At 40.7% G+C, this 24,874-nt stretch overlaps 1 protein-coding gene across 1 annotated transcript in view; it reads right to left on the bottom strand.

The window, feature by feature from the left end:
• The window catches only part of poc1b (POC1 centriolar protein B), a gene marked incomplete at its 3' end in the record, with an annotated part of 91,917 nt that overhangs the window by 63,239 nt on the left and 3,804 nt on the right, over positions 1-24,874 (bottom strand). Inside the window, exons 6-10 of the mRNA XM_080762228.1 lie at positions 24,511-24,626; positions 23,367-23,500; positions 22,614-22,682; positions 15,691-15,843; positions 13,944-14,021 (exon numbers count right to left, since the gene is read on the bottom strand). Coding sequence (XP_080618354.1) covers positions 13,944-14,021; positions 15,691-15,843; positions 22,614-22,682; positions 23,367-23,500; positions 24,511-24,626 — 550 coding nt within the window. The remainder of the gene's footprint in view (positions 1-13,943; positions 14,022-15,690; positions 15,844-22,613; positions 22,683-23,366; positions 23,501-24,510; positions 24,627-24,874) is intronic.

Below are 24,874 nucleotides of genomic sequence, written 5' to 3'. Positions count from 1 at the left end.
AGTGTACAGTATGGATATATCAGTATGTAGTACAGTAGTGTACAGTATGCGGCCACTTTTTGTGTCTTTCAAAGACTATACCTTTTAGATTACTCTGCCGTGGACCGGCACCACTACAAGGATTGGTGTGCGTAGTGCAAGAAATAGACGAATATTCAGAAAAAACATTACACCCGTGTAAACCGAGTGGTGCAACCGTGCAACTCCCCACTCCCCTTCCTCCTCTCTCTCTCTCTCATTAGCAGGCAACAGTGCAGCACTGTCTCTCTGTCTGTTTCTGGCAAACAGCGCCCCTACTGGTACTCATTATGGTGCTCATTAACACATACATATAGGTGAACACATACAGTAGGCTGACACGGACATTGCTGTTCCTTGGAGTGGTTGCACCACTCAAAAATATATAATATTGTTTTCAGCAGAAAAAAAAATAGTGATCCAAGTTCAGGGGTTTAATTACTCATTCAACTTAATATGAAGAGTATAGTTGACATTCTGCAAATTTTGCATCAGAAAGGTTCAATGTTTTCTACTAGGGCTGGGCAATTACCCGAAAACATATCAAAACGGATATTTAGAACGATCATTTATTGTATTTCTTATAAAATTCGAAGAGATTTCTTTTTAAAATAATGATTATTAGCCACTTTATTAAGAATTATACTGACAATGGTGGCAAACACAGCAAAAATAGCATATCTACAAGCTCAAAATGCGCCACATTATGACATGTTGATCTTTTTATTTTCAGTATTTATGAAAATAACTATAATTGTATACATTTTCATAATCAATTAAATTGTTCGATTAGCTGTTGCACCTGTGATATTTACAGTGCAGACCTCGTCAGAGAAGAAAGGACAGTGGGGGGGGGGGGGGGCATTTTCCACTGATCAATAAAATAATTAATGATTTAAAGATTTCTAGACAACCAGCTCTCTACAATTGTATGGTATAATTTGCAGCTATAACACAATTCAGCACTATATGCGTTTCAAGTTTCAGCCCTTTTCTCTCACTATATATATCGAAGTCAGTATTATAATATGGCCCTCTGGGAAAAGTATCCTTGCCACCATGCTCTAGCACAGGGGTCTGCAACCTTCTTAACCCATTCTGACCTGAGATCAGATTCATACGAGGTTTCCACTGGACACACACTGGTCTGATTAACCCATTCTGACCTGAGATCAGATTCTAAAAAATGTCAGTCGTTCTTCGATTTTTCAAAAATAGCAGACCTACAAGCTCGTAGCGCGCCACTCGGTGGCGCGCTATGAGCTTGTAGATCTGCTATTTTTCAATAGCTAAAGCATAACATAGTGCTAACACCAAAATGGGTGCCCGCCCAGAATGGGTTAAATGAAGTGCCTTGTATGTATTTCCTAGATCGTTAATGTACCTGTACCATATCAACATTAATTAATTTTAATGACACCACGTGAAAAAACTCCAACATACCTTGCTTGACCACAAATTCTTTCCTCCCTCTAAATATTTTCTCTCACATGGCTATAATGATCATTATACTCAGGGCAAATAACAGAGTTCAGTTTTAATGAAAGTGGAATGGAGGATGTAATTTACACACAGATGTGGGAGTTTTGACTTTGACTTTTGACTTTGACTTTAAATAGTTTATTTAAAACCTAAAATACTCTCTCACACCCTTGCCACAAGTTGCCAGTGTGCCAGTGATCACCCTCCTTTGTGCCAATGTTGGCACTGGTGCCCAAGGTTGCCTACCCCTGCTCTAGCACGTTGATGTGTTATTCTGGTCAGAGGAGCCTCCGCAGAGGACAACAAACAGTGGATAGGAAGACAAGAAGACAAGAAGACACCGCCGTGGCATTGAGGCGTCCCTGATAGCTGAAAACAGAGCCGTGGCGGGTCTATTTTTATCCCCCTGCGTGTCCTGACACAGCCGTACTGCCTTTGCTCTCTCTGTCTGTCAGCACAACACAAGACATGTCCTGTCCAATGCCAAATACGCGTACAGACATCTATTGACTGGATTCAGCAGCAAGGTGTGTGTGTGTGTGTGTGTGTGTGTGTGTGTGTGTGTGTGTGGCACAGGCAGGGTACCCTGTGCCTCTGTTGCTACGTTGCTATGCTAACCAAGTGTCCTTGAAAAAGACAGACGGAGCACAGAGCTTGCTGCAAGTGAAATTCACTAAAATGTTAAGGAGGTTGCAGGGGATAACAGTCCTATACTAACCTACTAACAGACTTTCTATCTCTATCAACATTACATAAGCTACCCGCCGCAAAGGCACTATTTTGTTTTTCCAAAACAGGACTGCTGCTTTCACTGCTGTGAATGCACACGACTGAGATGAATGGAGAACAAGAGAGAGAGCAGAGAGCTTCATTCAGGAACACCGCTCTCATCAATGGGCATCCCCTCCCCTCCCCTCCTCCAGAGATGATGTAACCTCTCTGCTCCATTCAGAAGCACTGAGTCCTGCTAAATGCTAAAGCTACTAGCTAGCATTAACGCTAGATGTCTAAAGCTAGAGAGAGAGACAGAGAGAGAGAGAGAGAGAGAGAGAGAGATATGGTTATGTAAATTAGAGATTTCCCACAGTTGCAATGTAACAGCTCTGTGTGTATACACATCATTTCTATTCCCTTTAATTGTATGAGACGTGGGAGAAAGAAAGCATGCGGCAACACCACACCGATGCAGAATACAGGACGTTACCCCAGGCACAGCACAGCACAGCACACTCGCTCAACAACAAGGAGAACGGAAAATCGCATTTGTTTGATTGTGTGCAGTGAAGTGCGTGCACAGTGCACACACATGATGATGCACAGTCACACACACACACAGTCACACACTATAGATTAAAAACACTGTTGTGTTAAAGTGATGTAAAGGATTTATGTGTTAAATGTATATATATACTAGAGCGCTACCGATGCCAGGTTTTTACAGATTACTGGTGTTTTAACCCAAATCGAGACCCAAAAGAGAGATTACCCCTCTCCTCTCCTCTCCCATCACTGGAAATTACCCCTCTCCTATCCCATCACTGGAAATTACCCCTCTCCTCTCCCATCACTGGAAATTACCCCTCTCCTCTCTCCCATCACTGGAAATTACCCCTCTCCTCTCCCATTACTGGAAATTACCCCTCTCCTCTCCCATGACTGGAAATTACCCCTCTCCTCTCCTCTCCCATCACTAGAAATTACCCCTCTCCTCTCCTCTCCCATCACTGGAAATTACCCCTCTCCTCTCCCATCACTGGAAATTACCCCTCTCCTCTCCCATCACTGGAAATTACCCCTCTCCTCTCCCATCAGTGGAAATTACCCCTCTCCTCTCCCATCAGTGGAAATTACCCCTCTCCTCTCCCATCACTGGAAATTACCCATCTCCTCTCCCATCACTGGAAATTACCCCTCTCCTCTCCCATCACTGGAAATTACCCCTCTCCTCTCCTCTCCCATCACTGGAAATTACCCCTCTTCTCTCCTCTCCCATCACTGGAAATTACCCCTCTCCTCTCCCATCACTGGAAATTACCCCTCTCCTCTCCTTTCCCATCACTGGAAATTACCCCTCTCCTCTCCCATCACTGGAAATTACCCCTCTCCTCTCCCATCACTGGAAATTACCCCTCTCCTCTCCCATCACTGGAAATTACCCCTCTCCTCTCCTCTCCCATCACTGGAAATTACCCCTCTCCTCTCCCATCACTGGAAATTACCCCTCTCCTCTCCTCTCCTCAGTGTACTTTACCTTCTACCCTGCATCTGTTTCCTGTCCATCAGCCTAATGGCTCTCTGTGTAAGGGAGAGGGAGAGAGAGTGCAAAGAGAGATATACAGTAAATGCCTGCCTGAAGGGGGTCGTTCCTGCTGCCATTAGGCCTACAGACAGACCCATGTGTTCAGAACCAGTCTTGTAACAGTATGCATGCATCTGAGAGTCAGGTTTGTGCATGTGTGCGCATGTGTGTGTGTGTGTGTGTGTGTGTGTGTGTGTGTGTGTGTGTGTGCGTGTGTGTGTGTGTGTATATATAGCGCAGCGGTAGAGCAGTGACTCTACTCTCTAATGCTGTTGATTATGTTTATCATGGCTGTAAGGTGAAAAGTATACATAAAAAATATATATATATATATTATATATATATATATATATATCATTTTCTTTTAATCGCAACCGTGCAAACTGAGCGGTGCAACTATACTTTTGTTATAGTTACTGTGTGTGTGTGTGTGTGTGTGTGTGTGTGTGTGTGTGTGTGTGTGTGTGTGTGTGTGTGTGTGTGTGTGTGTGTGGTCAAACACAGTTGTTGACTTAAGTACGAGGGTTGTAATGACCCCTCCTGCAACCCCAATCAGCATGCTGCAGGGGTCAATAGGTCGTACTCGGACATAGGGACATACATACAGACCTACACACACATAGCTGTTCATTGGAGATGGTGTGAAGTGGGTATATATAATTTCGTTGCTGTCGGGAGGAAACCTCATAACTCAATTTTTGAGGTTTCGGCATAAATCAGTGCTATTGAACACCCTTTACGTCTGTGTCATTTTGAAAATATTTAACCAATGGAAAGTAGTAAAGAAGTGCTTTGGACAAAACCTCTTAACTCCAGTGGACCCTCAAAATGTCTGCAAAAAAAGCAACTAACTCCACCACCTCTCCCCCTCTCATGGAAGTAATTGACAATATATAAAGTTACAACACTATAACTTAAATTTTCCTGAAAAATGAACATTTTGGAGTTATGAGGTTTCCTCCCCCGACTGCAGAGAGATGTTATTTGTGCTTAAGTGGGTGAGCCATGGGTTGCATACTGTAGGTACCTGGGCATCATATAATAATAGGTACCTACTACCTGGGCATCATATAATAATAGCTACCTGGACATCATAAAATCCAACAGAGCACAGAAGTCTGGCGTAATTTATGCAACCTATACCTGGGTTGTTTCTCCACATTCTGAATTCCCATAGATGTTGGGCGGGAACCCCTTTTGGTGTTTTAAGCATTATGTTATGCTTTATCTATTGAAAAATAGCAGACCTACAAGCTCGTAGCGCGGCACCGAGTGCTGTGCCACGAGCTTGTATAGGTCTGCTATTTTTTTTTTTTTTATCGTGAAAATGTAGTGCAAAGCTTTGAACATAATTATTCTTACAGAGCACAAAGATGGGGGTCGGCGGCCAATTACAGATAATCTTGGGGGTCCTTGACATGAAATAGTTTGAGAATGACCGACATAGGAATTAGAAGGCATTTGTAGAATCGTCCCCGGGTCTTAACGGGTTAACACATTTGATGTAGTCTATATATAACCCTATTAGTTGTGGTGACCCCAAGGTCTCTCCTCTAGAGAGAGCGTCCTTCACTGATGATTATGCAATATACCCCGCCCCCCCCTTCCTCAATTCTGCCACTTATAATAACGTCTTATACAATCAGATGAAGAACGCTGCATGGCCACACCCGCACACACTACACACGTGTGTGTGCATGAGTGGTGCTGCTGAGAAAATGACTGGTTAATGTCATACTGTCAGAGAGCATATCAGAGGACGAGGATGGGGTTGTTGGATCACATGTGTGAATGTGTCCATTATGTATGTATGTGTGTGTGCGTGCGTGTGCGCGTGCGTGTGCGTGTGCGTGCGTGCGTGCGTATGTGTGTGTGTGTGTGTGTGTGTGTGTGTATGTGTGTGCGCTTTCATTGTGGCAGCTGGTGGTACTACAAAAATAGCAGCTCTACAAGCTCATCACAACAACAACGCATCACATCATGAGTGACTAATAGATCGGCTAAGGATCCCTGTGAGCATGCGTGTGCGTGCGTTCGTGCGTGGGTGGGTGCGTACGTGTGTGTGCGTGTGTGTGCGTGCGTGCGTGTGTGCGTGTGGGCGTGACCATCTGAGCAGCCGAAGCTGAAAATGAATTTCCCTCCCATGGGATTAATAAAAGGTCTACATACAGTATGTGTTTGTACATGATTGTGTGCTCCTCTTACCGCCTTACCATGTGTCTGATTGGTTCCTGGGCAGGCATAGTTTTACTGAGGTTAGGTGTAGGGTTAGGTTTTGGGTTGAGGTTAGGTTTAGACATATAGTTTTACTGAGGTTAGGGGTAGGGTTAGGTGTTGGGTTGAGGTTAGGTTTAGGCATAGTTTTACTGAGGTTAGGGTTAGGTTTTGGGTTGAGGTTAGGTTTAGGGTTAAGTTTAGTTGCACAACACTCCCAGTCCAAGCTACTGTAAAAGTGGGGTGCATGGGAGAAAATACTAGCCAGTTCAAGTGCCGCAGTTTAGTCAAGTTAAGGTTTTCAAGTTTGGCACAATAGCACAGCAGCAGAACAATAGGCTCTTGTTTGTACCTATTCAGTGCTTCCAATCAGCGTTCAATCCCATTGAGCCTCCCATTAATCTCCCTCCTCTGTCGCAACAGAGAGAGAATCATGCAGCCAGAGACACGGAATAATATAATCTGCCACTGAATCATCAGGATTGCCTAAGGCTGCTGTGCTGCGGACTTTTGCCAAAAATGTGATGTCTCTCCGGGGACGCGAAACTACTGAAAACAGAACAGATCAAAAACTAGTGGAAAATAGCAGACCCTAAACTAGTGAAAATAGGCGATCTATACAAGCGCACAACGCATAGCTTTGCACTTAGTTGTGAGCTTGTAGATCGGCTATTTCCAATACTTCTTTGTTTTCAAAAAATATTTCCTTTTATTTTTTTATGAAATGACTGGGTAAAAAAAACAATATTGGATTTGTTTGCAATTCAGGAACATCTTTGCTTTTTTTTTGGAATGTTTTAAGAAAATGTTTTGAAATAATAATTAAAACTAAATATAGGAAAAATAGGAAACAAATAAGTATAAGGGACCCCTAAAATTGAGTCCCATCCCGACCCAGTGTTGGGAACCACGGTGCTGTTACGGTAACCCTTTCACCCAGACTGGTACAACCTCAGTAGGACAGGCAAACCCTAACCATGACCCCCTAGTGAAACAGCCCGTTATTTAACCCATTTTGGACTGAGGTCGATTTTTTTTTTAAAGCTTCTAAATACTAACATTTTTCTGAAAAAACATGTTGCTATATGTCAGTGGTGCTCAACCTTTTTCATGTCAAGGACCCCCAGAATTATCTCTATTGGGCCACGGACCCCCATCTCAAAATATGTACCCCCCTGAAGCCAATATTTTAGTTAAAAATTTTCTCTCTGAAATATATATTAAAAGATTTGCGCCACATTTTTACGACTTTTCAAAAATAGCAGACCTACAAGCTTGTATAGTGCGCCACTTGGTGGCGCGCTATGAGCTTGTAGATCTGCTATTTTTCAATAGCTAAAGTAGAACAGAATGCTTGAAAACACCAAAGGGGGTTCCCGCACAAAATGGGTTAAAAGAAATACAAAATGATGGCTACGGCGCATCAATGCACCTGCCATTAATGTTCACTGCAGGCAGCCGTGCAGTGCACTGAACACGGTGGTAAACATGCAGATTCCACGTGCCAGTGTGCTGGAGCGTGGGAGTCGGGGCGTGCTGAGCGGGAGGAGGGAGCCGCACGAGGTATATGGTATATAACAGCATCCCTCCCTCCCTCCGCCACCACAGGGACCAATGAGCCAGTCTGTTATCGCACAGTATATTATGTGTGCATACCACGTGAATGAATGAATACATAAATTAATGAATGAGTCTATATTTAACAGTGTGTGCGCGTGCGCGTGTGTGTAGGATATTAGTGAGCCAGTGCGACATGCAAGCAGAGTTCTTATAGTCTATTAATAGGACTATAAGGGCCCCCAAGGGCCCGAGCACAGGGAAGGCACGTGGATTCACATGCTGTTCTCAGTCTCCACCGCTCTGTGTAATTATCTCTACTTAATTATCACACCACCACCATCTCTCTCTCTCTCCCTCTCTCTCTCTCTCAAACTCCACTGATGTCCCTCTTCGGTATCATTATCTCCCCCCCCTTATAAATCCTCCACCGCCCACCGATCTCGCCCCCACGCTGACCCTTCTGGGTTGAAACCGAGTGCAGGTATAAATGAGCGCTGTAAGACCCGCTCACCGTCTCTGCACTTGCAATACGAACACTTTATTATAAAGGCGATGTTTCGGTCAAAGACCTTCTTCGGGCGATAGAGATGCCTGAAGGTCTTTGAGCGAAATGTTGCCTTAATAAAGTGTTCGCAGATGGTGTGCGGGTCTTTGTGCACTTCTTTTCTGAATACATTGAGCCCTGCCTACGCATATCAGAGCATATATCAGAGCCCTGCCTACGCAGCCGTCTCAGAGCAGGTGTGCACTGCATACTGTAGGTCTTTCACTTCTAGTGATTTTTACTAGTCGACTAGTTGTTTAACTAACTGTACTGTAAAATAAATAAATGGTTTAATTTTGTTTAAATTATTTTAAAAACTGTGTACATTGGTGACTATAATCTATAGCATTCTAGCTGATCTTAAGGCCTACAAAAACGTTTTCTTCCCCCCTTATCAACTAGTCAACTAGTACCAGCAAGGTCAACTAGTGGATTTACTAGTGGACTATAGTTGCTTAAAGCCCTATTGCATAAGACTCATAAATGAGTGCTGTACAATTAATCGAAAAAAAGATGGAGGTCTAAAAGATTCAGACACCATGCGATGCGGGCTACAAGAGAGACTTTAGGAGAGGTGTAAGTCTTGCACTTTGATGTTGTCCGTTTTAAACCACAGGGTTTCCTGCACAATGTTGTTGGCATGGCGCTGCGCCATGCTTGAAATAAATCGCGCCATGCCAAGCTGCCAACCCCCCCCCCCCCTTTTTTTTGAGTGGGCTAGTGAATCAAGAAATAATGTGCTACAAAAAAAGGGTGGCGGGTAGTTTTCCAACTTCCGAATGCAAGGCAAGTGGTTCACTTCTGACAATTATGAGTTTTATTAGGACTATCTCTGTAGAGACTTTCCACCCACAAGTCATTGGTTACTAGGCAACTGTAAGAAAAATACCAGATTCAAGGCATAAAAAAAATGTATTTCTCACAATCAAGAGCAAACGTGAAAACACCATACATAGCCTACTTAAAAGAACAGAGTCAGAGGGAGAGCCCGATCTCACCCAAACACTGATTGGCAATTCCGTACAGATTACACTACTACTGTTTTGACCGCCATGAAGATGAGAGCAACCTATCTTAGTGTGCTTAGGGGGTCAAACAAGAATAATAACATTTGGGGACACGACAAGGTTATTACAGGCAAACATAATTAGTCCATAAACCAGCTTATTTACTAAATACAACGGCAGGATGCAGGATTTGCAAACAACCTCAATGGAGCTCACTAAGCCCATGGACGTTTGGGTGGAGAAAATGGGACCAAAAAGGCCCAAATGACATCAGGGAATATGTTATGCTCTATACATTCCTACACAAATCAACATTGTGTGGCCTTTAGATAAATACCTTTTTAAAGAATCTTTTAGCAGTACAGTGCAGAGAGAGAGAGAGAGAGAGAGGCAGGAACACGAAAGCAGAACTGAGATAGCATGTGATAAAGGTCATGAGCTGTATGTTATGGACATTGTGATGATTAGATCTGTGCCTATGTGGTATCTATCATGTACTGTATGCTAAAACTCACAGATGAGCTACAGTCTAGATTGTGCATACAATTAAACAAAAACGGTACGGTACATAAAATATGGACAATATCTTCATTCTATGCATATCAGTGACTACATTAAATACAGCCTCCCACGACATTTTCAAATATCTGCATGACAATACCGCCCTGCATGTAATTCATGATGTCTGCACTTAAAAAACACAACACCGACACCCAGCGAGGGGGAATGTAAAACACGAATGCCAAGTCTGGAACTTCTGAATGGCTGCACTGCAGTTGAACACCAACGCCACTTATCAGAGTTGGCCATCGTGACTCTAAATGACTTCCACTCCACTTGCTCCATTCATGACTTTCCTCCCCACGCAGCAGCCAATGGGAGTGAATGAGATGCCAACACAGAGGAAACACACACACACACACACGCACGCTCACGCACAAAGCCTACAGTAGGCCTACAGTATGGAACATTAACATTCAATAGAGGATAATAATGTTCTGTATTGAGTGCCTTCTGCATACAGTATAGAGGGCATCATCATCAAACCAGGAAGTTATGCAGGAATGCCTACTGAGTGTCAAAAAACTACTTTCTGGCCTCGACAGCCCATACATCCACACAGAAAAATCCTACTTGATTGCATTAAACAATTTTAAACAATGTTAAACTCACTTTGCAAGTTTGCATGTTGCTTTGCCACTCGATGTGCCATTCACTTTAAGCATGCGCATACCCTCTATGTAAAACACATTTAGACTATTAATAAGGACAAATGTTGCAAAACAAATCCAATCTACATACACTGTACACAACAGCGTGTGAGTTACTTGTTGTACGACTCAGTATCTATGGCTTGAGTGGATTAACATCAGAGGATACTGAACTCTCGGGAGATCTTTTCAATCATAGCATAATAAAGCCTATAGACTAGAACTAGAGTATCCAGTCCACACACACACTCAAAAAAAAGTTGTTGGCTTTTAAAAAGATGTTTGGAATATAACTGTTTGATAACATTAGTGTGCACACGTCCTGCACGCAAAAGGGGCGCAGAAAACTCCATACTGAAGTATAGCCTAAAGTGATGGAGTTCAACTTCTGACTGGAACCAATTGTCATATTGGACCAAACCAGTTCAACAGACCAGGAGTCGAATGTGGACCGAATTATCCTCTGATCTCATGGTTCTGCTTTACTTATCCAGGATCAGCGTCATGTGGAACAAGCGGATCAAGTTTACACTAATTCACACATCCAGTATTTCAAGCAACTGCAGGTTCAAAGCCTGGTCAAGGCCTCCACAGCCACATGTATCCCTGATCAATCAGAGCCATGTCAATCTTCAAGACACTGAGAAACACAAGTTTGCTTCTAAAAAGGCAGATTGCACTGATATTCTAAAAGGGCCATGCAAAGTCTCTTCCTGTTTTCCTAGAAAAGCTAGAAAAGCTACCGTCTGCCTGGATAAATCCAATGAATCCTGCTCGGGCAGGATTGGACCCTAGGCCAGCCGCGATGCACGTGACCTCCAGTCGTTAGTCCAAACCACGTTGCGACAGAACCCACGGCAACTGGTTTGCACCAGAGTAGCTTTTCAATGAATTACTGTGAAAATAATAAGCTTAATGTTTTAGTTTCAGGTGTCAAGAAAGACCCACTGTATTTAACACCCTTGTCAACGAAGTCCACAATCACGACACCAGAGGGAGTTCAACTAACCACGTCCACGTGCAACCCAGATTCGGCTCAAACAAGGGGTTAAATAAATTTTGCTCCTATGCTCAGTGACCTTGTGGTTAGAGTGTCCGCCCTGAGACTGGGAGGTCGGGGTTCGATCCCCGGCCGGGTCATACCAAAGACTCTAAATAATGGGACCCAGTGCCTCCCTGCTTGACACTCAGCATCAAGGGTTGGATTGGGGGTGGGAAGTGAGGACGCTGGCGTCGACTGTTCGCCGCTTCACCTCCCAATGTATGAATGAATGAACCATTGTAAGCGCTTTGAGTAGGCACGTAGTGCATAGAAAAGCGCCATAGAAATGCAATTCATTATTATTATTATTATGCCACTAAAATGTGGAATGCCCTACCAACAGCCATTAAGAATTGTGAATCCCCAGACTCCTTCAAAACCGCTCTCAAAGAGCACGGGCGGCTGCAATTCGAAAGTGGCCCCTATAAAAAGTTAAAGCCTATTTTCCATACTGTACACGTTTTCCCTTTTTATTTATTTATTTAACTGTATATATGATGATTTCCTTTTTTTCATAGAAGTGTATATTTGGGGCATTCGAACATGGGGATAAATACATAATTTTTTTACAAAATGTTACGGCGATTCCTTTATTAATATTTACTATAGTCCTACTAGACCGCAGGAAATTACATCTGGCAACAAAAGATCACAGGATCTACTGAATGTGAAGGTAGGGGTACTAGGGGGGTGCCATACTGTGTGTCGTAGGCTCATATCATTAAATCAACTGTAGATTTAGTAGACTAAAATCCTATGATATTTAGTCGACTAAAACTAAGACATTCCCGGTGACTAAAATGTGACTCAAACTAAATTAAAACTATTCAAGAGACTACGACTAAAATCAAATTTTGCTGCCAAAAACAACACTGGTCACAAAGGATGGAGTGGAGACACCCATGAACCATTAGCAGAGGATTGGAGAGTTGTGCTTGGCAGCACCCCGGGTGTGAATGGAAGCAACAACCCAGATTCAGCACAAACAAGAGACTAAATAAGGGACAGTGGTGCCAGAACAACCAGGGCAACTACCAGAGGGGACTGTGAAGTACCAGTCTTCTCTGTTAGAGCCTCCCATCACTGGAACAGTCTCCCTATAGAAGTAAGAGAGACCTCCAACTATTTGACCTTCAAATTCAACCTGAAGAGACGGCTAAAAACTAATCAAATCTGTAATCATGAGTAATTCATTATCAGCTCTATTATTTCACAGGTGTCATCTTCACTTCACACCGGTTGTTCTGTCCCCTGTACAGTGTTTATATGCATCTTGTATTGAATTGTAATGTTACTATTGTATTGTACAGTATGTGTTTTTGTATGTAGTTTTATCTCTCAATTTTAAGAGCCTGCTTTTGTGTAAAAGGGTGTCCAAACTAAAAAATAAAAATAAAAACTAAAACAAGTATGCCTACTTCTTTTTAAATATGTGCACACCAGTGCTGCTTGGAGGCCCCTTGGCACTGGTTGGTGTCTTTCTAACATGTATGTGCGGCTGGAATGTATAGAGACAGAGACAGTACACTTTACTTTTATGGAACAATTTAAAGTGTGTACTGCCACCCGGTGGCCATTTGGTATATTTTGAATTATCATATAGTTGTCACTCAGGTGGAAACCATGTGCATTCCAAACCTGTGTTGTGTGGATCCAATGGAGCCAGTGTCCAAAATAGCCGATCTACAAGCTCACAACGTCATATTTACATGTTAATTTAAGCTCTGACATTCATTTCAGACATGCTCTAGTATGTTTGTGACGAGTCTGCCTCTGCTATTAACTCATTTTGGATTGAAAAAAGAAAGAAAGAAAAGAAAATAATTTTTTCTCCTCTCCTGAACAGTATTAGTTAGTCTTGCCGCCATGACTGTCTCTGTATCAAAAAGAGTCACTAATGATGTACACATTATATAGAAGCTATGCACGTGACATCATCATACTCGGACGTTATGCAGGAACGCAGTACGTCAGTCCAAACATATATGATATTTCATCCCACAATAGTGTTGTGCAAAAACGGTGAAAATAGCAAATCTACGAGTTCACAGATCGGCTATTTTCATTATATTCACCCAGCATCCAAGTGTTCCTTGCACAAAAACACCTACGCTGGGTGGGGCATGTAATCTGCATGCCTGCCCAGAGGCTCCCCCGGCTGATTCAGAGGTCTCCCGGGGGACAGCGGAAACGCTACAAGGACCACATAAAGACCCTCCTGAAGTGCTGTGCTATCCAACCCTCTGCACTGGAAGACCTGGCTGCTGATCGCCACACCTGGCGCACCGTCAGCCACGAGGGCATCGCACACCTCCAGGAGCAGACCACGGAGAGGAGAACACAGAAGCGCATATACAGCGACACCAGCGTGCTGCACGGGACCTCCCCTCATGTGAGGACCTCATCTACCCCACATGTGGCAATTCATACGGCTCACGCATTGGCCTGCATATAGCCACATGCAATGGCACCGTCGCAACCCCCCCCTCAATAACCCACGCTTGGAGCAACGTCGTCATCGAAATCGATGGACAGCCATAAGCAAAGTAAGTTGGGTGGGACTTACCTTGGTAGAACCAAATGCGTGGCCTAGCTCGATAATACGAGGGTCAGTGGACTGGGTGTCTGCTACGGACGGTCGGATCTGTGGAGACGACAAAACGCAACAATTTAGGACCACAACAAGTCCCCAGGACATTTTTTGTGTTATCCTTTTAGCTCAGTGGTTTTCAACCAGTGGTCCTTGAGGGGGTTCCAGGTGGTTCCCAGCGAAATGACGGAGAGTTGGTAACCAAATGGATGGATGGATCTTTAAATTAATGTAAAAACTCTGCATCAGTTAATTTACAAGAAATCTACACAATAATAGAGAATGTAGATAGAATAGAGGGTATGCACGTGACATCATCATCATACCCGGAGGTTATGGGGGAACGCCCATAGATATATATATATATAAGAAAGCTAGACATTTTGGCTCACCCTCGCTCTGGCCAATGGAGAGCGACGTTGCTACGTGGCCGGGGGGCAGCATAACATTGTGTCTATGGGGCATGTACTTTTTAAATAACCATAACTTTTTAAATAACCGATTTTCAATCGGTTTGCTTTGTTATAAACGTCAGAGACGTCTGCATACAGTACTTACTTACATGCTTTTATACGACGTTCGTATAAAAAACAAAATTAAGCAGATAAGCTAAGTGTCCTGAATCATAGCCTTGTTGACGAATAAACCAACCTGACAAGAAAATATGGGTCCGAGAGGCTAAATCTCATCAAATGGTGGTCCGTGGGTGGCTCAAATGCTGAATAAATAATGGGCCTTGATATGAAAAGGGTTGAAAACCACAGTTTTAGCTCAAATGTCTGACTGTACCTTGTGCCGTTTACATTTCTGTCTAAAAGGTATTCAATCAATCTAACAGATCACAACAAACAATACGAATTACAGGATGTCCTGGTGGTTCAGCCAGCAGTGTACTGTACAAGCTAGGGCTGGGAGATAATATATTAGACCAAATACCGTGATATTGGTATTGTGAGGTCAGTGAGGACAATATCATATTGTGTTGTGACGCTATTAAGATAACTGAAAATCTGAAAAAGTTCACAACGCAAGTCCCCCCGCCCCTCTATTTTTCTATACTGTACACATTGTCCCTTTTTTGTCTCCACCAGGCCAAAGGCATGGGGAGAGAGTATGTTTTCCACTCTGTCTGTGTGGGTCCGTCCCTCCGTCTTTGTACAGCTAATCTCCGGCACCATTAACCTGGTCGATGCCAAACTTTGCACGCACACTCCCTAGATGCCATTGATGAACCTCTGGCCCACATTTTTCAGAACGGCAAAAAAAAATCACGTCCCGTGTTTTATGATTCTAGCGCCACCAACAGGTGGATTTTTGCAAAACACATTTTTTGAATAAAATGCCTCAAATCATCCAATTGCAAGATGAAATGGCACCCTTTTCACATTGGCTTATTATAGCACCACCAGGAGGCTACAACCTGACCTGCCCTGGTGGAGACTTTTTCTAGTTCTAACCGTGTATTTGATGATTTTTTTGTTGTTGCTTATATGTGTATATTTGTATGTCTGTGTATTTGTATGTTATGATGAATTGAAAATGGAGGACCCTAAACAAGTCTTAGTGCTTTTTCTGGCAGTTTTTGTACCTTCCCGTACACATTCTGCAATCTGTTTTCAATCAATCAATTTCACTACAGACTGCAGAAACCCAGGTGATTCTAAAGAACTCATAAGAACTCCAGTAAGTCTCCTTTATCTAAAGGGTCAAGTTGATCTCTGACCTCAATAGCCGTGTTGTGTTGGTGGTGGAGGTGCGGTATCCGGGGGTGGATGTCGGTCAGGTGGGGTGGAGGGTCCGGGGTGGACCTCTTCCTGTGACTGCTCAGAACATACCGGTAGCATTTGGTGTCAAAGTTGGTCCTCCACACCATCACCTAGGGAGAGAGAGAAGAGTGATGTCATTAACACACACCAAAGGTCACAGCCAGGTTCAATCTGGCTGTGATTAAGGCCCGGCCGGCCCCAAGTGGGCCGGCCCGAGGCTTGGCCCGGACAGACTAATTAGCTTACATTTTAGGCCCAGCCTGGCTCGCTAAACGTTGGGTCAAGTTTGGGCAGAATTTAAGAACTCTATCACAGAATAAAAGTGAAACGCCAGTCAGCTCCATCTTCATAATAATACAATAAATAGTAAATACACAAATAAAAAATATTTAAAAAATATACGTCATTTTTCATTGAGCCCGAAGCTCTCCCCGGGTCGCGTTCGGGCAGAATTTGAGAACTCTAAGCTCCTCTACTGTGACCATGATACAGAAAAGTAGAAATTATCAACTGTCATGTAATCCAGGGGTTCTCAATGTTTTTGGCCCGGAAATGCTTTGGCAATGTCTCGGAACCCCCTCCCGACTCCCAATATAAATTGACTGCTACAATAACCTTAATAATAGAGACAACTAGAAAGGCAGTTCCTGTAGAAACTGCGTGGGCTCGCATAAATTGCAATGTATAAAGTTTTTGCCGTGTCAAGTTTGAAACTCGGGGACCGGAGTAATAGTGTTCCCATTGGTGGTCTAAATCCATAATCAATATTTCGGGACTGTAGCATATTGTAAACAAAAGTAGAAAATGTATTAAAGCTGAAGTAAAAGTTAAAAAAAAGTATGAACATTTGGAAAAACTATAGTTTAAGCATAAATAACTGCATAAAGCGGAATAAAGTATGTGGAAGCTGTAGAAGTGTTTTTAAAAGTTTTTCTTTAAATGAAAAAAAAAAAATCTTTATTAAAAAAATTCAAGTTTTTTCTTTTAAGTAAAAAAAAAAAAAGAGGTTAAAGTTTTTTTTTTTTTAAGTTTTCATTTTTTTCAAAAAATTACTTTTTTTTCAAAAAATTACTTTTTTTTCAAAATAATACTTTTTTTTCAAAATAATACTTTTTTTGGAAAAAATACTTTTTTTTCAAAATAATACTTTTTTTGGAAAAAATACTTTTTTTTGGAAAAAATACTTTTTTTTGGGAAAAATACTTTTTTTGGGAAAAATACTTTTTTTGGAAAAAATACTTTTTTTTGGAAAAAATACTTTTTTTCATTTTTTTGCGTGCGTGCGTGCATGCGTGCACTTGCGAGAGCTGTGTAAAGGCCAGCCAATAGGAAGACAGGGTGTGTGTGTGCGTGTGTGCGTGCGTGCGTGCTCTTGCGAGAGCTGTGTAAAGGCCAGCCAATTGCACAAATAGCAGACCTACAAGCTCACAAGGTATCGCAGAGCAACTCATTGAGATCTTGTAACTTTAATGTCAGCCCTGCAATTAAGCCCTTATATGTCTCAGCTGTGGAAGTGAAAGACTTCCAAGTTCTATGCCAGTACTATGACTGGGAGATTAGAATGGTTCTGAATGGGGGAAACTATGCCCCGAACAAATTGCTCTATCGCAAAAAGTAAAAGTCGAATGCAAATATTTCTTTCGCTGTGAGTGGCCTGAGATATTGAGGTACACCATGTGCGATTGTGGTGTTGGTACGATTGAAAATGTGGTTATAAGAGCGAGTTAAGAATTGTCAGCGCGATAATTTCCTCGTAAGAATTATACAATGGAGGTCAATGAGCAGATTGACTGTTTTTGTGTCACTTAAAAGGCCGTAGTTCACATTCTGTATGTCTCTGTGCTTTGGTGGTCACATTGTGTGAAAGAGGACATGTGTGGCTACAAAATGACAAAAGAACATGCGTGTAAAATGAATACTTTGGCCGGGACGACAATTTGTTTGGTAAATTTTCAAGGAAAGAATTTCAGTCTCCACACTCTAGTCAAAGAAGGCCCGCACTCTAAAATGGCACTAATTACACGAAACGGCCTGCGATTGAACTGCGATTTCGGAAAAACCGTTTAACGTATTCGAATATGGTTTCAACCACGAAAAAGTCCAGAGTCGTGTGAGCGTTCTAAAGTTTAAATCACGTTTCTACGACAAAGTATGCCAGAGTAATGAGGCTGCAAAAGTGAGGTTGATTTAGAGATAAATCCCATTCATTGTCTATGGGAGGCAAAAACTATAAATAAAGTTAAATATTTTAAAAAGTATAAACTTTTTCAAAACAACTTTTTCACCAATGAAAGTTCAAAGATAGATGAACATTATAAAGTTTGAATGAAGTTTCAAAGTGAAAGTATGACGGAGTAATAAGAGCTCAAAAAAGTTAACTGTGAAAAATGGGACCTTTCTTCCATCGACTCTCATTATAAAGGATGTTAAAAAAAGTTAAAAAGTTAAAAAGTATAAAAAGTATAAAACTTTGTAAAAATAAAAATACAAGCACCCATCACTGCAAAGAGCTGAACAGTTTGAAGTTTGAACTAAATTTCTAGCATAAAGTATGTGGAAGTAGTAGGGTGCCAAAAAAAGCGGCAGAATAAAGAAACATAACTAGAAAGGCAGTTCCTGTAGAAACTGCGTGGGCTCGCATAAATTGCAATGTATAAAGTTTTTGCCGTGTCAAGTTTGAAACTCGGGGACCGGAGTAATAGTGTTCCCATTGGTGGTCTAAATCCATAATCAATATTTCGGGACTGTAGCATATTGTAAACAAAAGTAGAAAATGTATTAAAGCTGAAGTAAAAGTAAAAAAAAAGTATGAACATTTGGAAAAACTAGTTTAAGCATAAATAACTGCATAAAGCGGAATAAAGTATGTGGAAGCTGTAGAAGTGTTTTTAAAAGTTTTTCTTTAAATGTAAAAAAAATAATCTTTATTAAAAAAATTCAAGTTTTTTCTTTTTAAGTAAAAAAAATATATATTTTTTTTTTCATAAGTAAAAAAAAAAAAGGTTAAAGTTTTTTTTTTTTAAGTTTGCATTTTTTTCAAAAAATTTCATTTTTTTCAAAAAATTTCATTTTTTTCAAAAAATTTCATTTTTTTCAAAAAATTTCATTTTTTTCAAAAAAAATCATTTTTTTTCAAAAAAATTCATTTTTTTTCAAAAAAATACTTTTTTTTCAAAAAAATACTTATTTTTCAAAAAAATACTTCTTTTTCAAAAAAATACTTCTTTTTCAAAAAAATACTTCTTTTTAAAAAAAATACTTTCTTTTTCAAAAAAATACTTTTTTTTCAAAAAAATACTTTTTTCAAAAAAATACTTTTTTTCAAAAAATTACTTTTTTTTATTTTTTTGCGTGCGTGCGTGCGTGCGTGCGTGCGTGCGTGCGCTTGCGAGAGCTGTGTAAAGGCCAGCCAATAGGAAGACAGGGTGTGTGTGTGCGTGCGTGCGAAGACAGGGTGTGTGTGTGTGTGCGTGCGTGCATGCGTGCGTGCGTGCACTTGCATGTGTCTAGCCTAATTGCACAAATAGCAGACCTACAAGCTCACAAGGTATCGCAGAGCAACTCATTGAGATCTTGTAACTTTAATGTCAAGCCCTGTAATTAAGCCCTTATATGTCTCAGCTGTGGAAGTAAAAAGAGTTCTACTACTTGCCAGCACTATGACTGGGAGATTAGAATGGTTCTGAATGGGGGAAAACTATGCCCGAACAAATTGCTCTATCGCAAAAAGTAAAAGTCGAATGCAAATATTTTTTTCGCTGTGAGTGGCCTGAGATATTGACGTACACCATGTGCGATTGTGGTGTTGGTACGATTGAAAATGTGGTTATAAGAGCGAGTTAAGAATTGTCAGCGCGATAATTTCCTCGTAAGAATTATACAATGGAGGTCAATGAGCAGATTGACTGTTTTTGTGTCACTTAAAAGGCTGTAGTTCACATTCTGTATGTCTCTGTGCTTTGGTGGTCACAATGTGTGAAAGAGGACATGTGTGGCTACAAAATGACAAAAGAACATGCGTGTAAAATGAATACTTTGGCCGGGACGACAATTTGTTTGGTAAATTTTCAAGGAAAGAATTTCAGTTTCCACACTCTAGTCAAAGAAGAGCCGCACTCTAAAATGGCACTAATTACGCGAAACGGCCTGCGATTGAACTGCGATTTCGGAAAAACCGTTTAACGTATTCGAATACGGTTTGAACCACGAAAAAGTCCAGAGTCGTGTGAGCGTTCTAAAGTTTAAATCACGTTTCTACGACAAAGTATGCCAGAGTAATGAGGCTGCAAAAGTGAGGTTGATTTAGAGATAAATCCCATACAAAGTCAATGGCAGGAAAAAACTATAAATAAAGTTAAATATTTTAAAAAGTATAAACTTTTTCAAAAAAACTTTTTCACCAATGAAAGTTCAAAGATAGATGAACATTATAAAGTTTGAATGAAGTTTCAAAGTGAAAGTATGACGGAGTAATAAGAGCTCAAAAACGTTAACTGTGAAAAATGGGACCTTTCTTCCATCGACTCTCATTATAAAGGATGTAAAAAAAAGTTAAAAAGTTAAAAAGTATAAAAAGTATAAAACTTTGTAAAAATAAAAATACAAGCCACAATCACTTCAAAGAGCTGAACAGTTTGAAGTTTGAACTAAATTTCTAGCATAAAGTATGTGGAAGTAGTAGTGTGTCAAAAAAAGCGGCGGAATAAAGAATAAATAAACATAGGCTGGCAATAACTAGTGTGTGCTCGCTGTAGCGAGCCCACAAACTAGAAAGCAGTTCCCTACAGAAACTGCGTGGGCTCGCCAAAAGACGCAATGTATATAATGTACAGTAGAAAATGTATTAAAGCTGAAGGAAAAGTAAAAAAAAAGAATGTATAAAAATGTGTAAAAAGAATAAGCATAAATAACTGCATAAAAAAAAAAAAGTTAAAGTTTTTTCTTAATAAGTAAAAAAAAAAGGTTTTTTTTAATAAGTAAAAAAAAAGTTAAAGTTTTTTTTTAATAAGTAAAAAAAAAAGTTAAAGTTTTTTTTTAATAAGTAAAAAAAAAAAAAGTTAAAGTTTTTTCTTAATAAGTAAAAAAAAAAAAGTTAAAGTTTTTTCTTAATAAGTAAAAAAAAAAAAAAGTTAAAGTTTTTTTTCAATTTTTTTCAATTTTTTTCAATTTTTTTCAATTTTTTTCAATTTTTATTTTGAAAAAAAAAAAAAAAAAGTTTTCATTTTTTTGCGTGCGTGCGTGCGTGCGTGCGTGCGTGCGTGCGCTTGCGAGAGCTGTGTAAAGGCCAGCCAATAGGAAGACAGGGTGTGTGTGTGCGTGTGTGCGTGCTCTTGCGAGAGCTGTGTAAAGGCCAGCCAATAGGAAGACAGGGTGTGTGTGTGCGTGCGTGCGAAGACAGGGTGTGTGTGTGTGTGCGTGCGTGCGCGCACTTGCGAGAGCTGTGTAAAGGCCAGCCAATAGGAAGACAGGGTGTGTGTGTGTGCGTGCGTGCGTGCGTGCGTGCGTGCGTGCGAAGACAGGGTGTGTGTGTGCGTGCGTGCGTGCACTTGCATGTGTCTAGCCTAATTGCACAAATAGCAGACCTACAAGCTCACAAGGTATGGCAGAGCAACTCATTGAGATCTTGTAACTTTAATGTCAAGCCCTGTAATTAAGCCCTTATATGTCTCAGCTGTGGAAGTAAAAAGAGTTCTACTACTTGCCAGCACTATGACTGGGAGATTTCAATGGTCCTGGATGGAGGAAACTATGCCCCGAACAAATTGCTCTATCGCAAAAAGTAAAAGTCGAATGCAAATATTTTTTTCGCTGTGAGTGGCCTGAGATATTGAGGTACACCATGTGCGATTGTGGTGTTGGTACGATTGAAAATGTGGTTATAAGAGCGAGTTAAGAATTGTCAGCGCGATAATTTCCTCGTAAGAATTATACAATGGAGGTCAATGAGCAGATTGACTGTTTTTGTGTCACTTAAAAGGCCGTAGTTCACATTCTGTATGTCTCTGTGCTTTGGTGGTCACATTGTGTGAAAGAGGACATGTGTGGCTACAAAATGACAAAAGAACATGCGTGTAAAATGAATACTTTGGCCGGGACGACAATTTGTTTGGTAAATTTTCAAGGAAAGAATTTCAGTCTCCACACTCTAGTCAAAGAAGGCCCGCACTCTAAAATGGCACTAATTACGCGAAACGGCCTGCGATTGAACTGCGATTTCAGAAAAACCGTTTAACGTATTCGAATACGGTTTGAACCACGAAAAAGTCCAGAGTCGTGTGAGCGTTCTAAAGTTTAAATCACGTTTCTACGACAAAGTATGCCAGAGTAATGAGGCTGCAAAAGTGAGGTTGATTTAGAGATAAATCCCATACAAAGTCAATGGCAGGAAAAAACTATAAATAAAGTTAAATATGTTAAAAAGTATAAACTTTTTCAAAACAACTTTTTCACCAATGAAAGTTCAAAGATAGATCAACATTATAAAGTTTGAATGAAGTTTCAAAGTGAAAGTATGACGGAGTAATAAGAGCTCAAAAAAGTTAACTGTGAAAAATGGGACCTTTCTTCCATCGACTCTCATTATAAAGGATGTAAAAAAAAGTTAAAAAGTTAAAAAGTATAAAAAGTATAAAACTTTGTGAAAATAAAAATACAAGCACACATCACTGCAAAGAGCTGAACAGTTTGAAGTTTGAACTACATTTCTAGCATAAATTATGTGGAAGTAGTAGGTGACCGAAAAAAGTGGCGGAAATTGGAATAAATATAGACTGTGGATACCTATTGTGTGCTCGCTGTGGCGAGCCCACAATAAATATAGGCTGGCAATAACTAGTGTGTGCTCGCTGTAGCGAGCCCACAATAAACCATGAATAAATACCTGTGCATCTGCTCCCCCTGAAGCAAAGGAGTCTCCCGTCCGGTTGAAGGCCACTGTGTGTACAGCACCCTGAGGAGAAATATCATCATCAATGTAAACCAACCAGTTTGTAGACAATAAATAACAGAAAGGCTACCATTATGTTAAGAAAATAAGTTGCTAATCATCTTTACTGTGACATTACTGAAAATGATTATGAACCTGCATCATGGGGTCACATTAGTTGACATGCCTTAAAAGTGTGGAGTGGCGCTGTAGTTCCACAAACCATGCTCAACCCAGATTCGGCTCCAGCAAGGGGTTAAATTAATTTCGCTCCTTCTATGTCAATAAAATATGGAATGCCCTACAGCTGTATTTAACGCCATTGCCCGAGATCTTCGGAAATTAATAAATATACTACGCTGAGCGCCATTGCCGGAGATCTTCAGCAATTGGTCTTTTATAGTGCTTTTGATTGATCAAGTCGTAATGCTACTCACGTTAGATGGGATTTCTGATTCACCATGTAAACAAGTCTTAGTGCTTTTATTTTGGTGTTTTAAGCATGATGTTATACTTTAGCTTTTGAAAATAGCAGAATAGGTCTGCTATTTTTGAAAAATCGTGAAAAAAAAGGCGCAAATCTTTGAATATATTTCAGAATATAGTAAAATAAATGGGTAAATACAATATTCAATCAATCAATTTCAGTACAGTGGCTCATTGTGTGTGTGTGTGTGTGTGTGTGTGTGTGTGTGTGTGTGTGTGCACCTTGTGTCCATGGAGGGTGTAGATGAGACGTCCTTCCAGCAGGTCCAGTATCTTCACGGTGCTGTCGTTGGAACCACTGATCAGGTAGTTGTTGGACGGGTGGAAGGAGAAACTGTTGATCGCCGCACGGTGGACTGAAATAAAATATATATCACAACTGTTCTTTCACATTGGCCAAGTCCTATTATGGATTTCCAAGATTTAAATGACTATGTAAAGATGGAGATATGTTTTGCCAAAGGGACTTTTGTTGTGGCAGATTTTATTTGTCAAGCTTGGGAAAGAAGACAGAGTACTCTGTATAAATCTGAGTTGTAATATAATTAATTATGTAATGTAAACATGCTGGAAATGCGTGAATATGTAATGTAAACATGCTGTAAATGCATCTGTGAAATGGTGTCTTATAAACCCATGAGGGTTGGGCACATTGTGTGCAGGACACGGAAATAAATAAACAATCAAAAATAAAAAATGCCATTTTTTGTGTGAAACAGTGTGAAAGGAGCCTCCCACACTAACCCTAAAACAAACATAATACATATGTTGTTGATTGTTTTAGTATTGTAAAATTGTTCCTGCCGTTTTCAGCTTTAACCTTTGCTTTTATGAAATATCCATGAGCATTACAATTTTATGGAACATGCTTCCAAACATAATGCTAGTTTGACCACCTCAAATGCTCTAATCTTTTCTTTTTTTTTCCCCAGTACAGTACAGTAAAAAGATTACCGAAAATAGTCGATCTGCAAAATTTTGCACGCTTGCAGTTTGGCTATTTTCGCTGTGCAACATGCTTCCATAGAAGACATGCATGGCTTCGATGGAATCCAAAAGTTCTCAGTCGTGGCGACTGAGAACTTCAACCTCAATCCACGAGACTGCGATACAAAAGTATGGCACACATGAACGAATTAAATCCTTATTAAAAACTCATTCAGTGCCACATGACGTCTATGGATGCCTATCCCGTGACGCCCTCGTTGCCATGGGCGCCTTTGGACGCCTTTTTGAAAAAAGGTGATGATATTCACATTACATGCACAATTTTATTACAAATTATTTTTTATTTATAATGGACTTCGGTGGCAACGAGGGCCAAAACTGGTATCCAGCACCAAAGAAAAATATGGATTTCACACACCTTGGTGATGCTGTAATAGCTTATTGGTTCGGAGATCCCAGATTTTCAGGGTGTTGTCCGTTCCCGACGACCCTATGCACGTACCACTGTTGTTGAAGTCCACAAATGTTGCAGATCTGGGAGTGGGTGTGAATCAAAATGACATTTATTCATTCAGCACCGATTATAGAACACGTAACAGTCAGTACTGTACAATCAGTATACCCAAAACAACACACACTAGTTCAACCTGCAGGGAAAAACCATCGTTAACTTGTCTAGCCTTATATTCCTAATGTCATAATACTAGTGATATATGCTGTCGTCCAACAGCTAAAACTACACCGACATCACTAGTTTTTCGAAAACATGTGTAAGGGCCAAA

This window comes from Protomyctophum bolini, assembly GCF_963924005.1.
Source record: "Protomyctophum bolini genome assembly, chromosome: 4".
NCBI lineage: Eukaryota > Metazoa > Chordata > Actinopteri > Myctophiformes > Myctophidae > Protomyctophum > Protomyctophum bolini.
Note: the sequence above shows the minus strand (reverse complement) of the source record. Positions and strands in the feature narration are given on the sequence as shown.